Below are 21,966 nucleotides of genomic sequence, written 5' to 3'. Positions count from 1 at the left end.
GTAATGTGTATCCTGGGATTTTAGTGTATATTATAAAATACTATATAGTTCCTCAGAGACTTGAATTAGATACCCAGTCTGAGACTTTTTATTCCCAGCACTACTTAGTCATAAAATGAGAAACAATCATGTACAGTAAAAGCTATATCATCTGGCACTTTACCAGCCGGAAAGCTCTATAAACCGGCATTTCTGATCTTCATTGAAAGTCCGGTTTACTGTCCAGTTAGCGCAGAGCTGTAGGCTCCCTATCTGGCTTCGCGCAGCTCCCTGGAAGTGGCAACATGTCCCTGCTGCGGAGGCTGGTTAGGTGGCTCTGCACACTGACCTGGCTCCACAACTGCGGGGGCGGCACCTGCAGGCGGAGGCAACATGCTGAGCTGCCTAGTTGCACCTCCGCCTAGGAGTATAGGGACTTCTTGCTGCTTGCGGGGAGCCACCCGTGGTGAGCGCCGCCCTGATCCAGCACCCCAAAGCCCCTCCCGCACCCCAACTCCCTCCCTCTTAGTTAACTGGAATTTTTCACTTACCAGCACCTCCCATTCCCCCAACATGCCGGATAACAAAGCTTTTACTGTACATAACCAAAATGCTTTTCTTTTAGAATTATTGATAGAATTATTTAAAAATCCTTTAGGGAGGGCAAGTGGGATGAGTGACTTTGCTAGTACAATTGGTGAATTGAGTAACCTAGTAATAAATCGCTCCAACCGTTGCTTTGAAAAACACTGAAGTATTATTTAATGCTGTGGGTCCAAACAGATCAGCTTTGTCTGGACAGCTTAACAAAAATTCTCTTATACTGTTTAGTCTGGTGTTAATACAGTCTCATTCAGCTACCCTTTTCCTTTCTTTACCAGTAAAGACACTTTGCAAGCTTGTTTGAATAGTCACCTGCTATTTTAAAAATGGCTTTTTAACCTTAAAACGTTTACATATATGTAAACCTCAGTATTTTTTTTTTTTTTTAGAAATGTATTAGCCAATGCCATTAATGCATCCTAGACTTTTTTTAGACTACAAACCTTCATCCTGGTTTCAGTGATATCCCTTCACTGCCAATAGTAAACTTCTCTGTGGCCCAAAATCAATCCAGGGCTGAAATGTTTATGTAAAACCCATGGCTGGAACAGTAATATAGTAACAAATAATCAAACTGATTACCCATAAAGCATAGGAAAGATTTGTGCTGCTCTGAAAACTGAGTAGTCCTTTCCATTAGGTTCATTCTCCATGCATTGGGTTAGCCCAAATACAATTTTGAGACAATATATTTGGACTTTCTCACTTTGTTAAATGACAAACTGGGCGGAACAGCCCTTATCACATGTTAATTGCATGGTTTTAAAATGTATTTGACTTCTACTGCTATTTAAGTTGTCCTTTTGTATTTGTAATGCTTTTGATGTCAACGTGAAACTGCACTGTGTAGAATTTTCATTTGACAAGAAAGAGTGTGTCTTTTTAGCAACTCTTCATTCTAAGATATGACGCTGTAAACTCATTGCTTTTATTTTTTTCTCTTGGCAGAATACTGTGGGAGAATGGCAGACTGTTTTCTATATTGCTGCTTCTATTAACTTATTTGGAGCAATTTTCTTTGCATTATTTGGCAGTGGAGAAGTGCAGGACTGGGCACTCAATGGCCGCCACTTGCATAGAAACTGAAGGAGTTATTGAGATATCAAGGCTATACTGAATCACTGTACTAAAGTCATGTGACCTGAAAAGTGCCTTTCATATTGATGCCCAGAAAGCTACAAAAGCTTTTCAGTTTAACCATTTTATCTGTGTACTGTTTGTACTGGAAGTCACTTGACAATGCATGTATGTTATTTCTGTAACAAGAAACTACTTAGCTCTAGTAGAATAGCCTCATGCTAAGACTTTATCAGATACTTGATCTAAAACCTAGAATTTTAAATCAGTGTGCTGGGCACCATTTTCTGCCACCTCTTAATATTTTCTGAATTAAAACGGGTAGGAAGATGTCTTCTATCATTGACAGGGCGCAGGAGAGAGAAGGGATTGTGTGTGGTGTTGGGAGGAGGAGGAATGTATGTAATAAGGAACCTTTTTTTAATTTTTATGATGAAGTTAACATGCTTCTACAATTTTAATATCCAGGAACTTCCTGGTTTTCTAGAAGTTTTTATTATATTTTAATTTTTCTTTTTACCAATATTTTAATTGGTGTTATAGGGCTCTGTTTTACTACACACATTTCCAATATGTAAATATTCCATGTTCAAGAACATGGCTTCACAATTAATAGAGTAATTAGAGAGCAAATTAACAACAAACAGCTTACATATGAGACAGACACACAGAAGGAGTCCTTCTGCTCCCCCCTCAGTGGGGTAAGATATTGACATACCATACATTCAGTGTCCTATGCATCAACAAAGGAGTACGTTGCTATGGTTTGAATTCTAAGCAATGTGAAGATTGCACTAGAAACGGAATAGCTGGGTGTGTGTATTAAAATGATTTTCAATCTGGCAACCTTTTTTTTTCTCCATGACAAAAAGCATTCAAAGCAAAGGAACTCTCAAATTCTTCTGCTAATGTTGTAAATTTGCCAGTAGAAATGTACTAAAATGAGGCCAGTGCAGAGATTAAGGATAATACTTTTTAGTTCTCTTCTACAGTTACTCTAGCCCTGTTCACAGGTTAAAAATCAGTGATATTGGGGAAAGAACCAGTGCAACTTCATTTTTGGAAGTTGCCCCAGGCGCTTGCTGTTCTGAGTCTGAGAGAATTGTGATGTTAGTACAGAATTGACACTTGGAGCATTCTTTTACTATAAATGTACACTTGGATGCTACACACCCCACTAAACCCAATTATGAGTGAAAATTATAGTCTAGAAGGAATCGGTGATTGAATATCAGAGGGACTCCACTTAGAGTATTCACCATGTAGAAAGGGAAAAATCCCCTTTCCAAAGATTCCTGGATTGGAGCAGGTTGGCGAAGGACACTTTGCTTTATTTTTTCCACCTACCACCAATACAAAAAGAGAAGCCTGGCACACCTGCCTACTGGTGCTCCAGGGGAGTCTGGCTGACTTCATTTCTAGGAAATGGCTACTGCCTCTCTTTACCAGCTTTAAGAACCTTTGTGTTTTCACCTGCGTTGAAGTGTCATGTTGTCTTACTATAGAAGTGTGTTAAAGCTGTGCTGTATCATCAATTTGTTTCTACAATAAATGGTGCCAGATTCATATGGAATTTATATTTGCACGTGACTGTTATTGGAAATGATACAATTCTAATTTTTGGGAAGTGATCCTCCAGTTAAACAGAGAATGTATCAACTGTGGGTGATGGATGGATTAGGGGATTGTGAATGGGTTTCTGAATCCCTAACCACTGCAGCAGTCTCAAATCTAGCAGAGACAGGTGAGTACTGTCTGTATGAAAAGAGGTAGCTTCGTTTTGTGTTCACAAAGCAATTGGGCTTTTTACTGGTCTCAGCAAAAATGGTGCCAAATAGTCCAAAGAATTGTTTGTACATAGACTGAACTAGCCTCTTCCCCTACCACCTCGGGATCATGCTCCAGGTCAGAGGTGCAGCAGGATGAGGAGAGGCTTGCATGGCCACTACTTTTTTTTTTTTTTTTTTTTAATTGACAACTGTTCTGTAGACAGAGCTTTAGATTCCAGTGTTGTCAGTCTGGCGTCTTGGTGACCACGAACATTGAATTTCCAGAAGAGAGATGGAATCAGAACATTTTGATTGTTTTTATCTGTGAGTTAAGACAGTAAACATTAAATAGATCCAATGTCACTGATTCTATTTGACAGGTTTCAGAATAGCAGCCGTGTTAGTCTGTATCCGCAAAAAGAACAGGAGTACTTGTGGCACCTTAGAGACTAACCAATTTATTTGAGCATAAGCTTTCGTGGGGTAAAACCCACTTCATCGGATGCATGCAGTGGAAAATACAGTAGGAAGATTTTATATACACAGAGAACATGAAACAATGGGTGTTACCATACACACAATAACGAGAGTGATCAGTTAAGGTGAGCTATTACCAGCAGGAGAGGAAAAAAACCTTTTGTAGTGATAATCAAGATGGGCCATTTCCCACAGTTGACAAGAATGTGTGAGGAACAGTGGGGAGAATAAACATGGGGAAATAGTTTTACTTTGTGTAATGACACATGCACTCAGTCTTTATTCAAGCCTAATTTGATGGTGTCCAGTTTGCAAATTAATTCCAATTCAGCAGTCTCTCACTGGAGTCTGTTTTTGAAGTTTTTTTGTGGTAATATTGTGACTTTTAGGTCTGTAATCGAGTGACCAGAGAGATTGAAGTGTTCTCTGACTGGTTTTTGAATGTTATAATTCTTGACATCTGATTTGTGTCCATTTATTCTTTTACGTAGAGACTGTGCGGTTTGGCCAGTGTACATGGCAGGGGGGCATTGCTGGCACATGATGGAATATATTCTGTTTTGAGTTATCCAAGCCAGACTGAGGAGTCTTGGAATTTCTGGTTTTCATACCTATTTTGTTCTTTTAATCTCATGCATAATTGACACAGGTGCTCTGTGTTCCATTAATTTTGAAGTGAAAAGCTTGGCTGGAAAGCAGGGACAGAAAAATTATAGTAGGTCCTCATGTTTATTTCTAGAAAGCAGACCAAGGCTAGCTGGGGTCCTTATTCTGAAGCAATCATAACATTTGATGATAGAGTTTGATCCACAAGGCGTTAAGCACGCTGGCCCCAATCCAGCAAAGCATTGCAACATATGCTTAACTTTATTTTGTAGGTTCAAACCCATAGAATAGAAAAACTATATTAAAATGTCAAAAATAATTTAAATAATTATTGCCCTTCTGCCTCTTTACCATGCTGCTGCTCGCTCTCCCTTCTCAATTTATCTGTTTACTTGCTTCCTTGTATTGTTTCAGAATGTTTTGGGTGCCCAGCTTGATACCTTAAAGGGTCTTGATTTTTTCAGAAAGTGCTGGACACACAATCAGGCCCTGTTAAGAAGTTTCAAGTTGAACACCCAAAATTAAGAATTAGTTTTAAAAACATTGTATTTTTTTTATATTTTATATTTATATTCATTTTCCTCCTTATCCTGTGTAACTGGTTCCTTACTTCATTTTGTCAACTTCTATTTTTAATATAAGTAATGGTGTTCTATGCTTCCCTGTGTCACACCTTACGGCAGTCTTCCCCTACTACCTAGTCACCAGGCTCTGAGCTGATCACTTTCCCAGGGGCTGAACTGTTACTGTCAAACACCCTCCCAGGCTGTAGCTCCTATTCTCAAAAGAGATTTTTTCCTTCCCATCCTGGAATAGTTGCTGGAATAGTTTGTTTCCACCCTGTATAACTGGTAATTGAGTCTAATTGACATCTAACTATTTTCAGAATTTGTCATGAGGGGAATAAAATGTTAAACAAGACCTGGATATTGTGACCTAAATCAGGCTACCTTTACATCTTAAATGTTCTTCCTCTATATAAACACTTCTGTACTGGAAAGGTCTACTGTCTACTACTATATCTTTCATGTGTCTCAAAGTCACATCTCCTATAAACAGCTGGTTGGTTGGCCAAGTCCTATTTTGGGAGCAATAGGATAAACAGAAATGAGCTGCCTTTACAAAGAGAGTTTAATAGCCAGACTACACTTGCAAGGATATATCAATGATATACTATTTCTGCTGTACTGTGACCGTGCTGACCAATACCAAATTGATAAGTGTTAAATAAATTAGAGCATTATGCTGCCAAGAAGCCAACACTCAATCAGTACCAAGTTTAGCAACAATGGATTAAATGGTCTAGGACAGAGCCTACTCACTTGGCAAAATATTCAAGTGGCAGAAACAGCCTTCTGTAATGTCTTTCCTAACATGCAGATTAGTGATAGACATTTTTAAAATGATGTACAAGAGTCAGTATGTACTTCTCACCATCCCTGGAAACTTCCTGTCTTCTTCCCTCACCACCTCCAGTATCCTGTGCTGCAGAATATCACAATTGGGCTACTTCAGGATGCTGGTTGCTTCCAAGGAGAGATTACAAAAGGGCATTTCTTTCCATGCCAGCCAGCCCATCCTTTTCCTTCCGATGTACAGCACCACTCAGAATTGTGCCTTAATGATCAAAGATCAGCTGCCCCAAAGGAAATCTTGGGAAATACTGCAAAGAGTTGTCCAAAATCCAGATAAACATTTAAGAAAGTAAAGTTGGATAACTTAAAGTCAGTCTGCATGGTAATGAACGAGCAGGTGGTCCATGAAGGTATTTAGGCACCTTAATCCTGTTTTTAGGCACCACTGCATGCCACAAAACTCTTGCTTGGCTGCCACCTCACCCTGTAAGTACCTAAATTCACTTGGCATCTAAGTTTTTTTGCAGTAAAAGTTCCCTAGGTGCGTATGTTTCAGTCTCTGGGCATTTGCACTGCTGCCAGGTGTCAGGGCACCTATCTCCCACCTAAGCTATAGAGAGATTCACAAAGCAGGAAAGCTGGATGTTTGACTGCCTAATTGCATGTGCGGCCTGATCTGGGAGGCATGCTCAGAGGCCAACTCTTGGATCAGGTCCCTCTGGTAAATTCACACAAAACAGCTGGGGGCAGGAGAAGGAAGAGAACCTCCCTTGTAATCTTTAGCCTAGTGGACAGGGAATTCACTCGGGATGTGTGCCACACTCCTAACCACTAGGCTGCAGAGTCAGTCCAACTCTTTCTCTAGCTCAATTAATATGTTCAATATTAATATTCAATTAGTAAAAGTGGAACAACTTCAATGGGCGAGACTGCGGGAGCCCCGCCTCAGAATATCCCATAGCCTAGTGATGAGGGCACTCACTTGAAAGATGGTCGATCCCTGTTCAAATCCCATCTCCCCCTCAGGAGGAGGGGGAACTTGAACCCGGGGCGGGGTGGGTCCTCAGACATTCTGGGTGAGTATCCTAGCCACTAAGCTAAAGATTACAAGGAGGGGCCTCCCCTACCCCTCTCAGCTCCCTGGTGGTTTTGTTCTGGGCCCTGCATGCAACTAGGCCACTGAATGCCTATCTTTTTTGGTTCCTGGATCGCAAGCTGAGCTTGGCACCTATCTCCATCAGAGGGATGGGGCTTAACACACACCCCTCTGGTCACTGTCTCCCATTCGCTAATAGACCACGATCCACAAAGACAGCATGCTAAGCAGGGAGCTGCCTAAGACACCTAGTTCTCCCTATTCATTGTATAGGGTGCCTACGTGCTTAACAGACTTTGTGGGTCACAGTGATGTCCCTGTGTTGTTGTTTTTTCTAGGCGCCTAAAAGTTAGGTGTTGCCACTCTGAACATCACAACACCTAAGTCCCTTTGAGGATTCCCACCCACAGTGACTATCAATTCTTTCAAGTATACCTATTTAACCCACCAACAGCCTACCAGCTGCAAAGAAACTGCTGTTTTGCATCTGAATTATTTTGGCCACCTGTTTCATTTGGATGCTCCTGTATGCAGGGACCTTGTCTTCCTCTGTGTTTTGTACAGTACTGAACATGCTGTTCATTTTGAAATAAGTGCCTTTAATGCCAAAGTAACCCAAATTGCTTCTAAAGGAAATATATAATCTCTCTAGACATCCCATACCCATCACCATTCAAGTGTAGCCACCAGAACAGTAGCTAGGGAAAGAGTTTCAGAGTAACAGCCGTGTTAGTCTGTATTTGCAAAAAGAAAAGGAGGACTTGTTAACTTCTTCCGTAACAATCAAAACAATCTTTGGTGTTAATAAACAATGTATGGTATAGCAAATAGCCTGGTGACACTAAGGACATGTCTACACTACCACTTTATGTCAACAAAAACTTATGTCGCCCAGGGGGTGTGAAAAAAAACAACACTCCTCTGAGCAATGTAAGTTTTGCGCAAGAGGCAGTGTGCACAGCACTATGTGGGTGGGAGAGCTTCTCCTGATGACATAGCTACCGCCACTCGTGGTGGTGGTTTTATGATGTCAGTGGGGGAGAGCTCTCCCAGAGTAGCTACACGAGCGATCTTATAGAGGCACCGCTGCATCGGTACAGCTGTGCTGCTGTAAGCTCGCTAGTGTAGACATGGCCTAAGAAAGCAATGACGTTCCAACTTAAGTCTGCCATGCACCCATTTGCTCTTCCTTCTGTGGCCTTTTAAAGTAAAGTGTTTTGTACAGTATGAACCTACTGAGGCCGAACACCAGCTTGTAACGTTTTACTGAGACATCTCACCAGCTGAGTAGAATTAGGCCAGCACAGGTCGAGGCTTGGAGAATTCCAAGAAAAAATACCCCGAAAGCTGTTCACAGTGGTGCGGCTGAGGCAGCGTAGACAGTCCCTTCCCCGAGGCACAGTCTTGTTGTTTGTGTTTGCATGGTGCCTAACACAAAGGGGCCCAGGCACTATTGCAATACAACTGGTAAACAATAACATTATTGCTATGCTAGAGCATTAGTTCAAAGAAGAATATGATGCTCAAACTGCCATCTCTAGGGTGTGATAGAAAGCCTTCAGCCAAAGCACCCGCAGCTGTTGCAAAGTCTCCCGTGCCTTTTGTTAAGACAGGGGCATAAATGCTGCGGTATAGCTGAATCGCAGATATTCTGTAGGTCTCAGATTTCCCCTGTAGCTTCAGTTGTTGTTACACGTGTCTTCACTCTTTCCCTAAAAGAAAAGGAGTACTTGTGGCACCTTAGAGACTAACCAGTTTATTTGAGCATAAGCTTTCGTGAGCTACAGCTCGCTTCATCGGATGCACATTCCCTGTCTCAAAGAGTTTACAATTGTCAGTGGTGTTTTATACAACTCTAGATACAGGAATGAAAGATGAAAAAATTAGTTCTTTACCATGTTTAAAACAATGGGTCAGATCTAATACAACACTCAGTAACCTCCTCCCCCCCCCCCCCCCCAGCTAACACTCCTACACACCTGGCTAATTCAATCTTCAAAGGGTTGTAACTCGATACAATCAAATTTCATTGGGAGAATTAGTTTCATGGTGAATTTCAATTGTTTATCTCCAGTTATTTCAACAGAAGGGCTGCTTAAAAAAAAGTCATAAGAATTACTTTATAATGAGAAACATATTTCCCCCTTACTCTTCTGGAACTTAAAAATTGCTGAATAGTTTGCTTAAATTTTCACATAAGTGTATGCACACAAAAAATATTCACATTGGCAGTGTCCAAGCCTGGAAAACTTCAGCCTGAAATGTGAAAAATCAAGTAGGTGTGAGTTACTGAAAGCAGGGTTAATGCAAGCCTGTAACCTTACCTTTAATGGTAGCTGCAGCTCCTATTAGATGTATGGGTGGGATTGGGCTGCTGGAATATGCCTAGCATCGGAGCTTGCTGTATCACCCCCAGAGCATCTCTGGAAATGAAATGTGGTTTCAAAAGCCAGAATTTCCTTCCTACCCCCACCTTCCTCCACAGGATGATGATTTGCTGCTGACTGGAACTGGGCAAAGGATACAAGTTCCGTTTTGAGAGAGGTTTTGAAATTTAGCTTAGCTCCAAATTGGAACAAAAACTAAAAATGTTTAAAATCTCGGCAAAGGAAATTTAAAAAAATAGGTTTTGTTTTGATTTTGACTTTTTTTTTAAGTCTGTTCTATATAATAGAAGTGACAATAAAACAATTGAGAAGTCATTCCAAAGCATGACAAACCTTTTGTTCCAACAATGATGAAAGGGAACATTGTTGGAATTTGGGGGGGGTTCCTGCCAAAATGAAATTCTGGCCCAGGCAACCCAATGTCATGAAGGATTTCAGTTTTGGTAGAACTGCATTCCAATAAGAAAAGGAGTACTTGTGGCACCTTAGAGACTAACCAATTTATTTGGTTAGTCTCTAAGGTGCCACAAGTACTCCTTTTCTTTTTGTGAATACAGACTAACACGGCTGTTACTCTGAAACCTGCATTCCAATAGAATCTGGTTCCATCAAAGGCTTCAGCCAGCTCATCTGCTGATCGGCACCAGAAGCAAATCACTAACCTTCCCCTGCTGTCTCAGCTCCACTGGCCAATGCCTGTTGGGCAGATCTAGGACTCTGCTCATTCCCCATCCCCCTCACACACCTAGGGATTAGTCAGTGAATAGTGCCTATTTACCTCTGCAAGCCCAGCCCCAAAGTCTATGTGGGGTGTTAGGAGGAGCACGGGGGGCTTACCCATCCATGTAAAGGTGTGAGGCCAAGGGACAATCCTGCTTTAAGTGATAAGCCAATGATTACTAAATGTTTCCTTTCTTGCTGTGCTACAGTTCACATCCTAAAGAACAATGGGCAAATAATTGCTGCTATGGTGAACTCTGTTTATAAACTGAGGATTTAAAAGGGAAATGAAATGAAGCACATTTGAGCACTGGTTTGAATTCCAGGCCTCATTCTGCCATTCTTACTCAAAGCTGTCTAAGCGATCCAATGGTGCTTTTTTGGTTTTGTTTTGAAAGATTAAGCAAAAACACTTCAGCTATTTCGAGTAAAGGGGACTGGGAGTTAAAAAACAACCTCCTTTTTGCATTATTTAAAAAAATTATTTTTTTGAACAGTTCTAAAGGAAAAATGGCTAGGAGTAAAAACTGAAATTTGGTACAGAAAGAACTCTTCAAGTAAAATTTGGTTTTTATCTGACCATGGCCGAACCCTTTCAAAGTTACATGTGCAGTACACATTGCATAGGTTGTTTGTTTTTGTTTTTGCTTGGCTAGAAAAATACATAACGTAAAAAAGAGTTACACTCACCAAAAGAAATATTTAGAGAGTAGGGCACTATTTGACATAATTAAGGTGGGCCAAATCAGCCCCTGGAGTAATAAGAAATTGGTTATTTACCAGAATCCAATTTCCTCTTGGTTTACTTCAAGTCTATGTCACTCACCACTACTGTCAGTAACAGTTTTTGTACATTTAGGCCCTGATCCGCCAATGGGCAGACCCTTATGTGCACCCAGAGTCCCATTAAAGCCAGTCTGCATAGGGTCTGCCAGTCCACACAATTGAGGGTTTAGACCAAAGGTGGGCAAACTATGGCCTGCGGGACTGTCCTGCCTGGCCCTTGAGCTCCAGGCCGGAGAGGCTAGCCCCCGGCCCCTCCCCCGCTGTGCCCCGCAATCACACTGCCACGCGGGCAGCCCTCTGGGCAGCGTGGTTGGCTCCGGCCGAGTGGCGCGGCTCCCAGACATGCTGCTCTGAGCGGCATGGTAAGGGGGCTGGGGGCAGGAGGGGGCTGGATAAGGGGCAGGAGGTCCCGGGGGGCAGTCAGGGGACAGGGAGCAGGGGGCGGTTGGATAAAGGGTGGAGGTTTGGGGCGGGAGGGCGGTTGGATAGGGTGGAAGTTCTGTGGGAGGTGGGGAGCGGTCAGGGGACGGGAAACAAGGGGGATTGGATAGGTGTGGGAGTCCAGGGGAGCCTGTCAGGGGTGTGGATAGGGGTCAGGGCAGTCAGGGGACAGGGAGCAGGGGGGGTTGGATAGGGGGTAGGGTCCCGGGGGGGGCAGTTAGGGGCAGGGATCCTGGGAGGGGACAGTCAGGGGACAAAGAGCAGGGGGTGTTGGATGGGTGGAGGGTTCTGAGGGGGGCAGTTGGGGGCAAGAAGTGGGAGGGGGCGGATGGGGGCGGGCCCAGGCTGTTTGGGGAGGCACAGCCTTCCCTACCCTGCCCTCCGTACAGTTTTGCAACCCCAATATGGCCCTCGGGCCAAAAAGTTTTCCCACCCCTGGTTTAGACTAAAAGGAGACTCTCACAGTCTGTAATTTGTTCTATAAATCCTTTGGAAATGTTCATGTAAATGCATAACTCACTGTCCAGAATATTTTTGTTAGTGTTTTTTGGCTTTTGTATCATGAAGTTTAGTTACATAATGTGGGTATTTTTACATAATCTTTATTAATATTCCATTCATGGTTATACGAGCCTACAAAAAACCCTGTTTCTGTTAAAAAAACCTCTATGGGTAAAGAGTGGGACACTAAAATATGTCAAGCAATCGCTGTCAGCTATATGATTACATAGCAGATGGGATTGCTGAATACTTCTGGTGGGGGAGAGTGGAAGTTAAGCACAGGAAATGTACAAGTGCCAGTAGAGAGCTGAAGAAATAGCAAAAAGAAAAGGAGTACTTGTGGCACCTTAGCGACTAACCAATTTATTTGAGCATAAGCTTTCGTGAGCTACAGCTCACTTCATCGGATGCATACTGTGGAAAGTGTAGAAGATCTTTTTATACACACAAAGCATGAAAAAATACCTCCCCCCATCCCACTCTCCTGCTGGTAATAGCTTATCTAAAGTGACCACTCTCCTTACAATGTGTATGATAATCAAGGTGGGCCATTTCCAGCACAAATCCAGGGTTTAACAAGAACGTCTGAGGGAGGAGGGGGGGTAGGAAAAAACAAGGGGAAATAGGTTACCTTGCATAATGACTTAGCCACTCCCAGTTTCTATTCAAGCCTAAGTTAATTGTATCCAATTTGCAAATTAATTCCAATTCAGCAGTCTCTTGCTGGAGTCTGGATTTGAAGTTTTTTTGTTGTAATATCGCAACTTTCATGTCTGTAATCACGTGACCAGAGAGATTGAAGTGTTCTCCGACTGGTTTATGAATGTTATAATTCTTGACATCTGATTTGTGTCCATTTATTTTTTTTACGTAGAGACTGTCCAGTCTGACCAATGTACATGGCAGAGGGGCATTGCTGGCACATGATGGCATATATCACATTGGTGGATGTACAGGTGAACGAGCCTCTGATAGTGTGGCTGATGTGATTAGGCCCTATGATGGTGTCCCCTGAATAGATATGTGGGCACAGTTGGCAACGGGCTTTGTTGCAAGGATAGGTTCCTGGATTAGTGGTTCTGTTGTGTGGTATGTGGTTGCTGGTGAGTATTTGCTTCAGGTTGGGGGGCTGTCTGTAGGCAAGGACTGGCCTGTCTCCCAAACACTATTGTTCACCTGCACATCCACCAATGTGATATATAGACTCCAGCGAGAGACTGCTGAATTGGAATTCATTTGCAAATTGGATACAATTAACTTAGGCTTGAATAGAGACTGGGAGTGGCTAAGTCATTATGCAAGGTAACCTATTTTCCCTTGTTTTTTCCTACCTTCCCCCTGCCCAGACGTTCTTGTTAAACCCTGGATTTGTGCTAGAAATGGCCCACCTTGATTATCATACACATTGTAAGGAGAGTGGTCACTTTAGATAAGCTATTACCAACAGGAGAGTGGGTTTGTGGGCGGGGGGGAGAGAGAGAAAACCTAGATTTGTGCTGGAAATGGCCCAACTTGATTATCATACACATTGTAAGGAGAGTGATCACTTTAGATAAGCTATTACCAGCAGGAGAGTGGGGTGGGGGGAGGTATTTTTTCATGCTTTGTGTGTATAAAAAGATCTTCTACACTTTCCACAGTACGCATCCGATGAAGTGAGCTGTAGCTCACGAAAGCTTATGCTCAAATAAATTGGTTAGTCTCTAAGGTGCCACAAGTACTCCTTTTCTTTTTGTGAATACAGACTAACAAGGCTGTTACGAAGAAATAGCAGTAGAAAAGGGTCAAATGTAGAGAAATATTCACACAGGGGTGATGGTAACCATCAAATGTATGGAAGTCTGCAGTGCTGTTGCAGTCGTGTTGGTCCCAGGATATTAGAGAGACAAGGTAGGTGAGGTAATATCTTTTACTGGACCAACTTGTGTTGGCGAAAGAGACCAGCTTTCGAGCTTATGCTGACCTGAAGAAGAGCTCTGTGTAAGCTTGAAAGCTTGCCTCTCTCACCAACAGAAGTTGGTCCAATAAAAGTTATTACCTTACCCACCTTGCCTCTCTCAACTATGGAAGGACAGGTATGACTCAGTGGTTGCAAAGTGCTTTAAAGATCATCAGCTGTAGGTAAGTCAGTCTCTCTAGCTACTTGTGCAGCATCCTCCCACACCTCAGAGCACTTCACAAAAAATAAGGGCATGGCTACACTGAACTGATGCAGCTGTACCACTGTAAGCTCTCTAATGTAGCCGCTCTAAGCCAACGGAAGAGAGCTGTCCCATTGGCTTAACTACTCCAGCCCCATGAGGAAAGGTCACATAGGAAATTATGGCAGAGCTGGAAATCAAACCCAGACCTCTTGAGTCCTAGGCCTTGTCTAAACAGGAAAGTTGCATCAGTTTAACTTAAATCAGTTTTTATTTGAATGTAGTTTACTTGGTGCACACCTCTGCATCAGTTTCAAAGAGAGGCATTTTTGTTTTAGTTTAAGCCTGCTCCAAAGCAACATAAATTAAACTGCATAAGACTCTCTTAAACTGAAATAAGACTGTCCACAAAGGGAGTTGCACCAGTTTAATTAAATCAGTTTAAAATCATACATTAGCTTAAACCAGTGCAACCTTCTCATGTAGGCAAGCCCCTAGCCTGCTTGCTTAGCCATTGACTCCTATGGGGCTGCTCATGTGGATGCATTTATTCACGTGGTTAAGTGCTTGCAAAATCAGAACTGTCAGGCTTTGCTCTTTATCAGGTTTCAGATAAAATATCACATACAACAATAATTTTGCCACTTCTTGCAGTTATATTGTAAGTATCATGATATTTGGTATTTTTCTTAAAGTCCCAGTACCTGGAATCCTTGGATTATCTGAGTATATCAGTTTTCATTTAAAAAAAAGTTTCTAGCCCTTGTGGTTGTGAAGGAAATAATTAATGATGATAAATGATGATATAATATCCCCTAGCTCTTACAGAGTGCTGTTCATCAGTAGAGCTCAAAGCACTTTACTGAGGAGGTCCACCTCATGAAACACATTTTACAGATGGGGAAACTGAGGCACAGAGCACGGGGTGACTTGCCCAAGGTCACTTAGCAGGCCAGTAGAATAGAAACCGGGTGTTCTGAGTCCCTGTCCAGTTTTTATCACCTTAATGGTTCAAAAATCAAAGAAGCCAGAAAAATAAAAGGCCCAAATGTTTGCCTAAAAATCATGAGCTTTTTAAAACTATCTCATGGCTTTTGAATGTTTGCAGTACTGACAGCAATAACAATATCAGTAAGCAAGCTAGCAGTATGCTGCCAGAAACTTCTCCATTCCTCGCTCCTTGAAAAAAAATCTTGGTTTTATGAGAGTCATGGAGAGGCAAAAATGGCATAAAATGCTGTTAGCTCAGATTAAGACACAATCAAAACCAATATTTTTTGCGGACGTAGGCTACATTCTGCAGGTTCATCATTTTCATTCTACAAGTGCTTAGAGTACCTTCTTGTTGCAAACATAGAAAATCAATGCACATCAGTCTTGTTTCATCTCCATAAGAACAGACTGAAACCACAAGGCCACTGAACAGTGGTTTTCCCCCCACGCTCCTTCACAGGGTGCTAACTTCAAAACTTCCTTTTGGCCATTGAAATGCCAACTCTGTTAAGCAAGTGGTCAAACCACCAACATCCAGTTTGAATCGCTCACTGACTTTTAATTATAAGGAGCAGCTGGCTTCACTTCTGACTGAGGACCTATTGGAAAAACACAAACATGCCAAACACGAGTCAAAACTAGGCCCTGCTGTCTGTTTCTGCTCCATGAAAGTACGTCACTTCTATCTAGGCTTCAAAGATGAACTATTTCAGAGCATGCGCAACTTTAGGCATGCTGAATAAACACACTTTTACAGGGGCAGATGTTTTTCCACGGAGAGCAAAACAATCCCTTTGCAAATCCCCCTGCCCACCCCCGGCCTGTTTGAACCATTCTGAATCATAATGTATGATTCAGGAATCAAACAAGAGTGGGGGTTTTCCAGATATCACAGTTAATGTGCAGCTCCTGTTTCTCTCAGGAGAGTTCCGTTTGATTCATATCTTTTTAGCTGAGTCATGAGTCATAACTATGTAGTTGTACGTTTCTTTGTCTCAATGCACTAGGCAAGGAGGTTACTGTTTAGAGCCGCTGCCCCTGTTCGCCGGAAAACACAAAGGAAGGGATTTAGAATGACTGAAAACACATTGCTGAGCTGGTGCATGCCTGTGGAACAATAGAAAGAGCTGGCAGGCCCCCCCATGCTATATAGAAAAGCTTGCAGTACATTCAGTGCCCCCTCCCCCTCCCTCAGAATGCCATTATGTTCTGAAAGACTCTCAGAGGCAAAGAAGAAGGTATACAGTGGAGTATTATAGGAATTTAAGGCACACAGTTATTCAAGGTGCAAAACACTTGGACCTAATTACAAGGGCTGTTAAAACACTGATCCATTAAAGGTTTCAGAGTAGCAGCCGTGTTAGTCTGTATTAAAGGATTTTTGGATCTGAGTCAAAATGAAACAGCAGAGCAGATAATACATTAGTTCAATAATAACAACGTATTATTCGTTGCAGCTCATGATGTGTATAGCACCACAACAGCACTTGATTTTGATTTCAGTGCTATCCTTAAAAGAATGTTCAAGACCTTTCCAAACAGGTCTCAATCCTCTCCTTGGGAGGGCCCCTGCACCCACATGCAACACACTGCATGATTAGCACCTTACCTTACACTGTTAGGTTTTAAAGCATAATGGCTTCAGGCTGAATTTTAACACCCCTTCCTTCAAAATCAAAGGGGAAAACGCTATGTAAGACTTGACAAAAATCCTCGAGCTTGGCCTGCAAAGGGTTTGACTAAATGCTACTTGATTCTCTGAGCAAGGCGGTGACCAGGAATTTAGTGGTTGGTAAAGTATAACTCTTATTAATGGTGTGATAATAAAGCATGAATAGCCATGCTTTATGCTTATCTAGTGCTTTCTGTCTGCGGGTCTTAAAGCAAGTTACAAGCATCCAGTCTGACCTCACCTCTGTTAGGAAGGGAAGTATTAGGGTATGTCTACACTGCAATCTCACACCTGCCCGCTGACTCGGGCTTGGGTGAAGGGGCTGTTTAATTGCAGTGTAGATGTTTGGGCTCAGGCTGGAGCTTGGACTCCAGGACCCCGCAAGGGGTGAGGGTCCCCAAGCTTGGGCTGCAACTTGAGCAGGGGCAGGCTGGGAGTGGGTGGCAGGGGATGGATCACTTGGTGATTGGTGATTGCCTGTTCGGTTCATTGTAGCTGGGGCACCTGGCATTAGCCGCTGTCGGAAGACAGGATACTGGGCTAGATGGACCTTTGGTCTGACCCAGTATGGCTACTCTTATGTTAATTAAAGAGCCCGTTAGCCCAAGCCCTGTGAGCCTGAGTCAACTGGCTGGCAAGGGCCAACTGCGGGTGTCTAACTGCATTGTAGGCATACCTTAACTAACAAGGCTGGCCTCTGGAGTTTGGGGTAGGCTAATATGATTATTTAATGCCCCTCTAAATGCAAACACAGCCCAACAAAATGGTGGATCAGTAGCTCCTGGTTCCTTAGCCCCAAAAGCTTTAGGAAGGACTGTGACCAGTTCCTGATTGTCAGGAGGCATGTACGTTTCCGATTTCAGCCATCAGTTCAGGTTCTGAAGATACTCTGTGCAGTGAAAATGGTTAGAAGCCTTCCACCTTTTCAGAGCTATGCTAAGTATGGACACTAAAGAGCTCTACAGCTTGGAAAACCTGTGTACCACAAAGGCTGAATCCCAAAGCCATTTTACAGTGCTGAGGCACACAGACACAAAAGGACAGGCTTGAAACTAAGTCAGCGGCTGAGCTGGAAGTAGACCCCAGGTTCAAACCACCAGACTGGTGTCTCGCTGTCTCCCCAACAAAAATTGTGATAGTTTGCAATTCCATTTGAAGTGACAAAGTTAAAATGACTTCATGCTCTTTGTAGTTGAGCAAAAGAAGATGCATTAGTGAAGATACTGGTATGATGTTGTTTTAAAAAAAAAAGAGAGAGAGAGAGAGAAATTGGCAGCTATTGAATCCCTAATATAGTCTAGTCCTGCTTGATACTTTGAAAAAGACAAATATTTAAGTATATGGAGCAACTCTTTGGCAAAAGGTATCTGTATAATGACTCTCACAGTTGCAGCTGAGTATTTTACTAGGTTTTCTTTTTTAAAGACAGGTTTATAAAGGCAATGTCCTGAGGGGCAGCCTCTGGAGCAGATTGCCTGCATGCTGGGTGCAGACTTCATCATTAAGTTCAGAGATCAAAGGCAAGGAGGTTTAGAAAAAGCCAGGTACAGTTGTGGTAGACTGAACTTTCTCATTAACAAGGAGGGAAAAAAGGACACTGGTGAGAGTGTGCGTTACACAGACTGTAGGCTGAATTGCTCCCTATGTAGAAACCACCTACACAATGCATGATGACAGGTTTCAGAGTAGCAGCTGTGTTAGTCTGTATCCACAAAAAGAAAAGGAGTACTTGTGGCACCTTAGAGACCAACATGCATGCATCCGATGAAGTGAGCTGTAGCTCACGAAAGCTTATGCTCTAATAAATTTGTTAGTCTCTAAGGTGCCACAAGTCCTCCTTCACAATGCATGATGAGTTGTTTGGGGAGTTTGTGTAGATTTCTGAATTCAAGAGCTGAGGAATGAGTTTCTCTTGTATATTTATCTCATTTAATCTTCTTTTGCTATCTAGTCCCTGTGATCAAACCTGCTGTCAGTGAATCCAGACAGAGCTACTAATTTGAGAAACTTCATGCCACCACACCTCCAGCTGGCTCTATATTTACATCTTCTCCCTTTGATCTCACATTCACCGAAATTAATGACTTTCTGGCAGCCCGTGCTTCCCGCCTGCGCTGCGTTCTTTTTTTTTTCCTAATGGAAGAGACCGGTGTTCAGAAAGTCTGGTTATTCAGTTTTCTTAGCCAAATAGAAAAGGTTCTATCACTCTGTAGCTTGTATGTACTTGACAAACGTGATAACCACTTCTGTGTTCCATATAGCCTACAAATTAACAAAAGAAGGCGAATGTTCTGCACTTCTACAAATGCTTCATTTATAACCTCAGCTGCTATACTATGGGGTCTGCTTATTTTATCCACTGGGAATTTTGTTTATTGGAAGAGAAACAAGAATGGTGCAGTGTGCCCCTGTTAGACTTACTGGACTAGTAAAGGGGTTCACTTTCCAAAGAAGAAAGAAAAGGAGTACTTGTGGCACCTTAGAGACTAACCAGTTTATTTGAGCATGAGCTTTCGTGAGCTACAGCTCACTTCATCGGATGCATAGCATATCGTGGAAACTGCAGAAGACATTATATACACACAGAGACCATGAAACAAAACTTCCTCCCACCCCACTGTCCTGCTGCTAACAGCTTATCTAAAGTGATCATCAAGGAAGGCCATTTCCAGCACAAATCCAGGTTTTCTCACCCTTCCCCCCCCCCACAGACACACATACAAACTCATTCTCCTGCTGGTAATAGCCCATCCCTCTTTGAAACCTCTCTTTATAATGCGCATGATAATCAAGGTGGGTCATTTCCAGCACTAATCCAGGTTTTCTCACCACCACCCCCCACACACACACCCCCCTCCAAAATCCACACACACAAACTCACTCTCCTGCTGGCAATAGCTCATCTTACAATGTGCACAGCAATAATCCAAGTTTAACCAGAACGTCTTGGGGGGGGGGGGTTGTAGGAAAAAAACAAGGGGAGATAGGCTACCTTGCATAATGACTTAGCCACTCCCAGTCGCTATTCAAGCCCAAATTAATAGTATCCAATTTGCAAATGAATTCCAATTCAGCAGTTTCTCGCTGGAGTCTGGATTTGAAGTTTTTTTGCTTTAAGATAGCGACCCTCATGTCTGTGATTGCGTGACCAGAGAGACTGAAGTGTTCTCCGACTGGTTTATGAATGTTATAATTCTTAACATCTGATTTGTGTCCATTTATTCTTTTACGTAGAGACTGTCCAGTTTGACCAATGGATCTACAACCTATCCTGAAGGATGACCCAACACTCTCACAAATCTTGGGAGAAAGGCCAGTCCTTGCCTACAGACAGCCCCCCAACCTGAAGCGAATACTCACCAACAACCACATACCACACAACAGAACCACTAACCCAGGAACCTATCCTTGCAACAAAGCCTGTTGCCAACTGTGCCCACATATCTATTCAGGGAACACCATCACAGGGCCTAACAACATCAGCCACACTATCAGAGGCTCGTTCACCTGCACATCCACCAATGTGATATATGCCATCATGTGCCAGCAATGCCCCTCTGCCATGTACATTGGTCAAACTGGACAGTCTCTACGTAAAAGAATAAATGGACACAAATCAGATGTTAAGAATTATAACATTCATAAACCAGTCGGAGAACACTTCAATCTCTCTGGTCACGCAATCACAGACATGAGGGTCGCTATCTTAAAGCAAAAAAACTTCAAATCCAGACTCCAGCGAGAAACTGCTGAATTGGAATTCATTTGCAAATTGGATACTATTAATTTGGGCTTGAATAGAGACTGGGAGTGGCTAAGTCATTATGCAAGGTAGCCTATCTCCCCTTGTTTTTTTCCTACAACCCCCCCCCCCAACACGTTCTGGTTAAACTTGGATTATTGCTGTGCACATTGTAAGATGAGCTGTTGCCAGCAGGAGAGTGAGTTTGTGTGTGTGGTTTTTGGAGGGGGGTGTGGGGGGGGGTGAGAAAACCTGGTTTAGTGCTGGAAATGACCCACCTTGATTATCATGCGCATTATAAAGAGAGGTTTCAAAGAGGGATGGGCTATTACCAGCAGGAGAATGAGTTTGTATGTGTGTCTGTGGGGGGGGGGGGGAAGGGTGAGAAAACCTGGATTTGTGCTGGAAATGGCCTTCCTTGATGATCACTTTAGATAAGCTGTTAGCAGCAGGACAGTGGGGTGGGAGGAAGTTTTGTTTCATGGTCTCTGTGTGTATATAATGTCTTCTGCAGTTTCCACGATATGCTATGCATCCGATGAAGTGAGCTGTAGCTCACGAAAGCTCATGCTCAAATAAACTGGTTAGTCTCTAAGGTGCCACAAGTACTCCTTTTCTTTTTTCTTTTTACGAATACAGACTAACACGGCTGTTACTCTGAAACCTTTCCAAAGAAGATGAGCTCTTTGGGGCAGAGCTGTGTGTGGACAGTGACTATTACTCAATTATAAATCATGATCCAATATTTCATTGCCAAGGTTTAGTCATATCCCTGGAAGCCTGCCCTGTGAGTGGCTGGGTGCTGTAAGGTAAATGAAGTGGAAGTGGTTCAGGTCTGTTGAGTGGATTGAGGTAGAAGAGCCTGCATGTGGAGAGCTACAGCCCGCCTACATGTCATAGAGTGATGCCTCAGGGAAGATGGTCCTAAGAAAGTCTAACCTGGCGGAGCCACTAGCCAAATCCTCCAGACCCTGCTGTAGGGAGGGACACTGTCTGCAGAGGCTATTGATGACAATGAGCTGTAGTAACTGCTATGGAGTTGCTTTGCTGGAGTTCCATGGCCCATCCAGAGTTCCCCTACACAAAAGATCAATTTATTCTGTCTTTGCCCAAGGAGAGATGATTTGGATGCAAGGTAGTGAGCACTTTGGTGACAACTTCTTGCTATCATGGTACACTTGGCCATACAGTAGAGTCGTCTTAATTGACATACGCTGGTGGATGGTGAGTCAAGCCGCTGCCCTTTTTCATAAAGAGGTGGAAGGATTTTCTTGTCGTTAAAGCACTGGACTAGGTCTCAGGAGACCTGTGTTCAGTTCTGGTATTGTATGTCCTTGGTGTCTTTGTGCCTCAGTTTCCCGCCTGTAATATGAGAATAAATACATTAGTGTCTGGGAGATGCTCAAATACCATGTTGATGGGCTGGAGGGGAGGTTTCTAAACAGAAGCCCTTAAATATAAAAAATATTTAAAAGGACATAAAAATTGTACTGCATAACATGCTGATATTATAATAGTCACTGCCTTTCACCTTGTTTATTCCTCTTATCTCTAGCAGCTTCTGTAGTAATATACAGAGTTTAGAAAGACATACTTCTTTAATAACTGGTTACGTGCCTCT

General features: G+C 42.7%; 1 protein-coding gene across 4 annotated transcripts in view; it reads left to right on the top strand.

The window, feature by feature from the left end:
* Positions 1-3,226, top strand: part of SLC17A5 (solute carrier family 17 member 5) — a 77,360-nt gene extending 74,134 nt beyond the window's left edge. For all 4 annotated transcript variants that reach the window (XM_074947988.1, XM_074947989.1, XM_074947987.1 and 1 more), the window contains exon 11: positions 1,531-3,226. In XM_074947988.1, the coding sequence (XP_074804089.1) occupies positions 1,531-1,668 (138 nt within the window). In that variant the 3' untranslated portion in view covers positions 1,669-3,226. The remainder of the gene's footprint in view (positions 1-1,530) is intronic.
* Positions 3,227-21,966: the final 18,740 nt, after the last annotated feature.

The sequence above is a fragment of the Natator depressus genome, chromosome 3 (genome assembly GCF_965152275.1).
Source record: "Natator depressus isolate rNatDep1 chromosome 3, rNatDep2.hap1, whole genome shotgun sequence".
Classification (NCBI taxonomy): domain Eukaryota; kingdom Metazoa; phylum Chordata; order Testudines; family Cheloniidae; genus Natator; species Natator depressus.
The sequence above is the reverse complement of the archived record's forward strand: the minus strand, read 5'-3'. Positions and strand labels throughout refer to the sequence as shown.